Genomic DNA, 8,999 nt, shown 5'->3' with positions numbered 1-8,999 from the left:
ATGCCATGTAACTGTACTTAGGGTAGTTCGACAACGACAGTAGATGCTCAGCAACTATTACAAAGAAAAGAAAAAGAACCAAACTCCACAATGGCCGTCAGTTCATGCAGTGGACTGTTAATTTAACGTAATTGCTTGTTGTAGATTGTGAATGCCATTCATTTTGAACTTGAATAATGGAGAAGTCTATATAGGAAGCCTACATTTTTCTTTGGATATTGCGTTGGATGACCACAGTAACAGTATGACATGTGCCTTCCTCTTTAAGACTCTTTGATGGCATTTTGATGATTTGTTATGTTTTCAGCATTTTTCTGCACAAGTATGTAAATATTTTTTTAAGCATACTTAAGCGATATTCATGAGATTCACCCGGTTTGGTATGGGAAAATAAGTTGGCTCTTAAATATCACTATATTATCTCATGCCATCTGATATATAAATTGATACTATAGTTTATGCTTTAAATGTATTGGTCATAAAATCGTCTTTTAATAAAAAGATCTATTTATATTGTGTCTGTTCCACTATGCCTGTAACTGTAAACTGTACGTAACTGTGTATGGCTGGTACGCCTCTCTACGCCTGTTACGATGCTAGAGTTGGAAACATTTCCCAATCGCGAGATGCCAGACTCGCAAAGTGAAACGAAGTAGTGAGTATGGAAACCAGGCTAGTATTATACTGCAGCACTCATGTAAACATTGGGAGATGACGTTGTCTGGGAGCACATGATGACATACACCCACTCGACAAGTAGCTCTACATTTCAGTCTTTGCTCATCTGGTCATTTACATGTTAATGCAACAACCAACCACCCTCCAAACCATCCACTTCTGCCATCCACCACTGTTACAATCCTTGAGGCAAGAAGCACACATTTTTCTTGTGTGTATCAAAGTAGAAAGAAATATAATTAATGTGCGCATTTCTACAATGATTTGTTGTAGACAGCCAGAAAATGATCCAGCTCCATCAGTGAAAATCCAATGTATACCCACGCAGTGGGTAAATGCTAACCTTAAAGTATACCAAAAGGCCAATTCTAAAGAAACAAGATGCAATATTCTGGATGATAGAGGAAGACTAAATAATATTCACCTGTAGATTGTATCAAACCTCCTCTAACCCACTCCCTGCAAGCCCAGTGTGTCTACATACACATTACACCCTGAGGCAGTACACATCATTGAGAAGCATAGAGCATATGTGATGAATGAACCGCCGGCGAGGAGCAGAGAGACTGCAGCAGGCAGCATCGCCGTGCTCTCAATCAATAAGTACACACCACAAACTGGTTTTCACTCATCCAGCTTTAGACCTCTTGCAAATGCCACAGCTGAGATGACTCGCCCCAAAGGCAGCTATGAAGATGATGATGATCTTTCTTACACTCTCCCAGTGGTGTGTGTGTGCCATGCATAGCCTAACGAATGCCTAACAAATGACATTAAATTTGGTCTGCGCACTCGTACGCAGTCAGGAAGCATACAGTGGTAAACACACACACACACACACACACACACACACACACACACACACACATGTGGTACCTTTGAAGAAGGGCATGGTGAAGGTAGAGTCGGAGGTCCTCTCCTCCTCTTGCCTTCCTTGCCCTGGCGATCTTCTTCGTCTCCAGCGCATCCTAATACAGGTCTGCTGCACTGAGCCGTTCCCAATCACAGACACACACACACACAAACACACACACACACACTCTCACAGCCCCGATCTTCCCGCTCCTCGCCTTCTCGTTTAGTATGGAGCACTCATTCACTGAGACTCAGTGTGACTGTCTCTCCTGGGAGGATTGTTGAGCAAACAGATGACAGAGAGTCTTCAGCACACATCCTTGTTTCTGTTACACACTCACACCAATAGCATAAGAGTTGAAATGGAGACAGAGATGAGGTTTTGCGCCTGTTTCTCTCATTTATTTTATCTCCGTCTCCCTTTCTCTCTCTCTCTCTCTCTCTCTCTCTCTCTCTCATCAGGACAGCATCTCACTGCAGCAATTTCTGCCGCGTCAGCCACACAACTCAGAACGTGCACACACACACGCACACACACACAGACACAATCAGTCTCTGTCTCTCTCTCACACACACACACACACCACACACACAGCAAAGAAATGATACACGAGGTCAAACCACAACACCGATACAAAGATATTTACACCAAAATTTGAAGTCATATGTATGTGCGACTTCTGTTCCATACAAACTGAGCCGTGTGCAAGGCAGGAATAGTAAAATGATCCTTTTCATCTCATCTCCATAAACCAAAATAATTCCAATTTAACAGTCAAAATGTTGAGATAACAGAAGATAGAATACTCCTTAAGGTAATTTTGGGTCGTAGGACAATGACTCAGCGAGCTGGACGCTGCACTAAAATGGGTGCACTCCTAAAGCTGTTCAATATTACGGGACACCATCCAAACACTTCCCATTGTCACCTTCAACTCCATCTGAAATACACATGCTCTGAGAATGACAAACTAGTACTGTTTAAAATTACCTAAACCAGGCTAAAATATATCTCGTCTTTCATGTCAACTTTGACGTACTGCTAAAAAAGTATCATTGAATAAAAGCGCTTCAGTGACAGAAGATCTGATACATTGGTACTTCAAGTGTTCTTGTAACTTTGATTCAAACACTCTAAAAATAAACTTGTTTCTCACTATTGGTGTATCTACCATTATATCATTGGAGGTGGCATACACCACAATTACTCACTATACTAACGACTTCTGAAGGTGTGTTTTTGCAGACAGTTTGGACAAAATAAACTCATCTCTCAATGTTGGTCTGTGACTGGAAGGTTAAAACTGGAATTTAGTCAGACTTTCATATCATATCAATTCCTAGCAAGCATGCAGTTCTTTACGAAAATAATGCATTGCATTGCCCTTTACTACAGAAATGCAATATTTTGAAAACGGCATTGTACTGGATTGTATTTCCGAAAAACTGCAGTATTATTCAAATGATCCATTAAAAAAACACTTTTAAAGCGTTGCTTTGTACCCACAGTGCCAGTAGCAGTGGTAAACATAATTTCCTCCTATGTATTACAACTTTATCATAGGCAATTGGCTTATATTACTTTGTATGTGGTCTGTTTCTAACTGGTCACCAAGCAAGGAAAACACATTAAAATGCCAACTGAGAGCATCAATAAGGGGGTCCACCAGCCCAGCAGCGGTAGTTGCCATGGAACCATTAGTGAAGTAGGCTAATGATGTGTCATTTAAAACCAAATTTATCTTAACAAACAAAGATAAAGATTCTTTCTTTCCCATCTTGCATCTCGTCCATCTCATTCCCTCGGACTGCAGCAGGCAAAGCAGCTCACAGGCGGAATGCTCTCTGATTCAACTGTGAAGCAACACAGGGGAGAGCTGTAGACCAAAACATTCAAAGTCGAATGAAATTAGGCCTCTAATTGGTCGGGCTAGTCATCTGAAACACTAAAACAGCATTAGATTGTCTGTTGAAACCTGGCTAATCTATTTATTCATTTAGCTGACGCCTTTGTCCAAAACGACTTAAAAAAATAGAAAACAATCAAGGTAGAGTGCGAATAGGAGCCAATAGTGTAATAGTAAGTACTAACCTTGCATAAGAAATAGAATGACAGCTCAGCTCAGCTCAGAGTCAAATTAAGTCAAGGGATGTAGATAAGAGGCAGAGACAGCATAGAGAAGAATAGCATGGTAAGTGCAAGTTAAGTGTGGTGTGTTGTTAGCGGTGTTAGGAAAGGAGGTACTCTTGGGAGAACTGGGTCTTCAAGAGGTTTTTGAAGGTAGAGAGGTATGTCCCTGCTCTGGTAGAAACTGGTAGTTCCTTCCACCACCGCTTATTTGGGAGACCGTGCAGAGACTGAAGGGTCATCTGCTAGAAACGATAGAGTTGTGAATCATCTGCATAGCGGTAATATGAGAAGCCATGCAAGCGGATAATCAGACACAACAAGGTGGTGTAATTGGCAAAGAGAAGGGGGCCCTAGCACAGAGCTTTGGGGTACCCCTGTGGTGAGGTAGTAAGATGTGGATAGCTGTCCTAGCCAAGATACGCTGAACGAACATCCCTTCCATTCAGATCAGTAAAGTGCTGGGCACAATCTAGCAGGAGTGGGGCTGAAAAATCAACTCCACAGACATTTAGCACACGTCTTAAAATCTTGCCTACTGGTAGACATTTCCTACAAGATGTGGTAATGAGGTACCATTAATATTTCTGAGGGTACAGGTGTCTTATCATCTTATACAATTATTTAAAAGATGTTTATGTTGAAATAACAGGGAGCATGTCATTGTATTCCACACATCACCCATTTCCAAATACCACTGGTGCAACGCACCTTAGTTCAGTACAATAGTCTGAAACCCAGACAAAAGAGGTAGAGAAAAAGTCAACAAAATGCACTGCAATGCCAAATGGCAGAGGTGGGGCCAGACAGCAGGACATCCACAGTTCTCATCAACAACACAGCTCATGTTTGGCATGAGAGGCGGGTCTCTCTAGGGTGCTACCACTTTCTCTCACCTTCCCAGTCCTCGCTAATACTACTTCTGCCAACAAACACACCGCATTTATTTGGCCATAACGCATGGAGGCAGTGATGACCCTACTGTCAGGTTGTCTTCTGCCTTCTCCCACTTCCTCTGTTCTCCTTTCCCCTTACAAGAACCCCTTACCATCTGGAAATCATTTCCTACCTCTTACGACACCAACCCATTTAGCTGTTTGTTGATCTTGACAAAGTGCCATTTTCCAATTAGATAAAAATTCCAAGATCATAATAAATTGATCAGCCAAGAAAAAACGCCTCATAACAAAGGTATTTTCTATACCGGTTTTAGAGACTATATTTTTCATGTATACAGAAGATGACGACAGAACATTAGTAAAAATTCCATTTATACACAGCAGAGTTAAACTTAAGGCTTTAGACTATTACGCAAGAAAGCAGAACTTTAGGAGGAGGAGGAGATGTGGTTGTCAGCCAGGATTTCTCTCCAACCTACGCCTGCAGTCTCCAAGGTAACAACAGTGGAGTGAGAATCGGACCCTTAAAGCTTTTTTATAATCATGAATTTTGCCCCCCAATAACCTCCCTTCACTGTCACAAGGATCATGTCAGGTTATGCAGGCCAACAGCTGTTTTCCCAAAAGGGGTAAAGTGACAACTTAGTCTAATTCACTGCACTTTTTAGTGATTAATCTTCTGGCCCCTCAATTTAAACAGTTATTCACGAGCAAGCTGTGCCAAAGAATATGATAAGCAAAAAGACTAGAAATGCTTCGAGTATACAAGAGAAGATGTATAATCACAATAAATAACCACTTGTTCTCAGCAGTTAGAGAAATGAACAGCTAATGACTGCAGTATGTGTGTGTGTGTGTGTGTGAGAAAGAGAGAGAGAGAGAGAGAGAGAGAAACAGAAACAGACGCATGATCCAGAGGAAGCTAGCTCTTACAGGAATCTAGGAGAGTAAACACTGAACAGCTGACCGTGGGGGCCTTGAAGTTCTCTGAGCCATTTGGAGACGAGGGAAATCTGTGATGGCACTACTGTCACTCTGTGTATTTAACTTGGGTTCACATAATTCCACTGGGGAGCGACACACGAGTTGTTTTGGAAAAACTTACCACTGCAATCTCTATGACAGGTCTGAAATGACTTGATACTTCACACAGATAGAGCCTTGTGTTACAGGCTTTAAACAGCCTTGGACCCTCTAAACATTTTGCAATATGTCTCATAATTATCTTATCCTATATCTAAAGCATAACATGATCAGTTGCCTCAGATCTGTATTTAATAAGCTGTGTTGCATTTGTTTGAGCAATTGCAGAAAAATGCTGTTTTTACAGTATGCATTAAATCAAAGATTACACATTCCAGTTACAGATTATGCTATCAAACATAAATATTGTTGTCTCCTCCAAGCAGATGTATTTGCTGCCTGTGGGGAAAAGTGAGAGCAAATACTGTATCTCCCCAAACAAATGTGAAGACAGCGCAGAGCTACTACGGCAATACATCTCTCAAACTAAAACACACAAATACAAATGCTAATGAAAATCTCCCTGCAAACAAGTTTGATGGACCTAGAGAGAGGTGTTGCATAGTTGCTTAAGCTTCTCTTTGGTGTCAGATCACTTCTCCCTGTGAACCTGGGAACGGTCCAGTCAAGTTCAGAGACTGGGGAGGTATGGTGGACAGATGTGAGGAACGGGATAAACGGAGAAGCTGACACAGGCCCCTGTGAACATTCCACAATGTTGCGTCTTATTCAAGCATCAGTCATAATAACACAACAGTAACAGGGTTTTTAAGTAAGTAAACAACAACAGAGTGCATGGGAAAGCATACTATCTGAAGAGTTGAAACAAATAATGAGGCTTGCTCCCAGCTCAGTCAAAAAAGTCAAGACAGCTTTATTGTTGAGCTTCATGTTTCATGGAAGGATATGTCTTCCCAAAAGAGTAATCTCTTGTTGAGTGTCTTTCTCTCCTCTCATTCCTGGTCTCCTCTCTTTATCTCTTTCTCTCTGTGCAACTGTATTTAGTTGTCCTCAGTCCCACCGCATAGCCCAATGGCATGCAATTTAATTTGCCTTTTTATTTATTTATTTCTTAATTTCCACTGTCTTAAGTTGATGATGTGTGATATGTGGCTCTTAATTTGAGTGTATATGAGGACTCTACTGCAAACAAAATCTTCCTCTGGGTACAAATAAAGTAACTTGAACTTGTGGAAATCAAACTAATCTCAAAGGTCAAAGACAGTCTACTAAAAAAAATAGGAGTAGGCTAAGGATTTGCTTCAGGGCCTATGATGCCAAATACACAACTGTTACGACTCAGCTCACGGGCAGCAACGTAAAGTCGAGACAGACAGACGACAGAGCTGCCAAAAGTAGGAGTTTCATTTTAATAAATGAATAACTTAAATGTAAATCTATTGGGGATTACCATAAAAGCAATGCTGAAATGAGCATTGTAGCACCAGCTTCAAGAGTATGGTCAGAGGCAATGCTGTTTGCTGAACAAACAGCAATGGCTTTTTATCCTCACCTTCCCAAGTGTGGACAATCAAGGAAAATGTGCACACACCACCCAAAGGTGGTTGCACTGCCATGGCCCGGGGTGCAGAGGTATGTCACAACAATATTTTCTGTATACATTCAGTCTGATATTTTCAGAACAAAGATAATTCCATAGTCAGCCTAATTATATCTCTTGAAAGGAAAATCCATGTCATTCCCAAACCAGAATACTTTGAATAGTTTGTTTTCACTTGGGTGCTGCATCTCCTCTACACATGCATTGATGTGATACGATTATTCAATTCAAATAATCTTACCACCAACTCTGTTCTGAGAATTTAGAGAAACAAGATGATGGGAAAATGGTGGTGTCAAGAAGAATATTTAACAATAAGATGTTCTGGACTTTACCGAGTCTGACACTAAACCATTCAGCTACAGACAGCTTTCCCTGACTTACTGACCACACTTCAGTCTCATGACTTAACAAGCCTAAACTTTCACATGAACTTCTCTGTGACCTTGAATTTCTGCTAAGACGTTCAGACATGATCACTCTGTACAATTTAAAAATTCTTATACGCCCCATTTTGAGTTTTTTGCCCGATGTTGCACATCATCTACTTAGGAGATCATTGCTCATACATACTTTGGCCTATAATCAAATGCCTGACCTCTTTGGAAAGTTGAGACACTGTAGTTTCTTGGAAAACAATCAGAAAAACTGTGTGATGTACTGACACAGAGTTACAGAGGCTAGAATATTGTTTTCTCATTCCGCCGGATAACAAGCATCTCTGAACTGACCACATTTCAGCCCTCTAGGTCACTTGACATGACTTAGAAACACAACTGAGCCCTAGCATCAGGTCTTGTGAAGTTGTGTGCAAAAGTAGATCAATATAGAATGAAAACTACTTACTTTAGACCATTATTTGCCAAGGTATGCTCATGCATTTTGTAAAATGCCCTATGGAAACTCCCCATAGGACTTTTGGTTATCCAAAATACATACTGACAATCAAATGCTTACCGCATATGAACCCCTTTCTGTAGAAGCATAATCTTTGTCTCAAATGAAAGGTAACACATTGATTTTCATGCTTTCATGTATTTGGATTATACTTCAGGGGTTCTGATATGGAATGACTACACTAAATATGGAATAATTACAAAATATTATAAATCTTTACAATTTCTATTTCAATTAAATTGGTGGACTACATCTGCATAACTAATATTTGATCAAATGGCATGAATATTCAATTTCTATGGATTCTTGTGAATATTTCAAGACCCAATATGCTATACTGTATCTAGCATATTGCTAAAGGATGATTTCTTGTTTGTTTTTTGTATTCTGACACTTCTAGCCTGAGAGTAGCCACGTGGGACACACACAGGATAAGAAAGTTATCCTTCTTGAGAAATGTGGAGACTCCTATCCAATGAAGCTTGTGACTTGAAAATGAAAAGGCACATGAAACTGTTAATTGCTCACAGACAGAAAACGATCAGGACATTACTAACCTTCCTTGAGGTGCTCATTATGACTGACATTTGGCTCCAAGTACAAATCATGGGTGAATCTCTCAGCCCCCTTTTGAAAATCCTCACTATAGCAGACACCCCCCTTCCCCAAACAACAAAACCAAAACCCATAGCATAGCACTAAGACGGAACTGAAAGGGAAGTTGAGAGATCGAGGACGATATCTATATGAGTTGGAATTCGGAGGGATTTTTTCATTGCACAAAGCAGTCAGTAGTTAGATTGCTTATAGTAAATATACATGATATGACAGTACATATCAGGGAAATAAGCTCCCAGAGTTATAGTTAATAGATATACAAGTTGCTTGAGACATAGGATGTTCTTTCCTCTGTCGTCAAGATGATATGCTCATTAACACTTCTGACTAGTCTACAACT

At 40.4% G+C, this 8,999-nt stretch overlaps 1 protein-coding gene across 3 annotated transcripts in view; it reads right to left on the bottom strand.

The window, feature by feature from the left end:
• Positions 1 to 8,999, bottom strand: part of nhsl2 (NHS-like 2) — a 56,617-nt gene that overhangs the window by 46,365 nt on the left and 1,253 nt on the right. Inside the window, exon 1 of one of the 3 annotated variants that reach the window (XM_042069097.1) lies at positions 1,555 to 1,704. The exons of the other annotated variants lie outside the window; for them this stretch is intronic. Within the exon in view, the coding sequence (XP_041925031.1) occupies positions 1,555 to 1,645 (91 nt within the window). The 5' untranslated portion in view covers positions 1,646 to 1,704. Of the gene's footprint in view, positions 1 to 1,554; positions 1,705 to 8,999 lie in introns of those variants that run through there. 3 annotated transcript variants of the gene reach the window in all.

This window comes from Alosa sapidissima, chromosome 18, assembly GCF_018492685.1.
Source record: "Alosa sapidissima isolate fAloSap1 chromosome 18, fAloSap1.pri, whole genome shotgun sequence".
In the NCBI taxonomy this organism is placed as follows: Eukaryota; Metazoa; Chordata; class Actinopteri; order Clupeiformes; family Clupeidae; genus Alosa; species Alosa sapidissima.
Note: the sequence above shows the minus strand (reverse complement) of the source record. Positions and strands in the feature narration are given on the sequence as shown.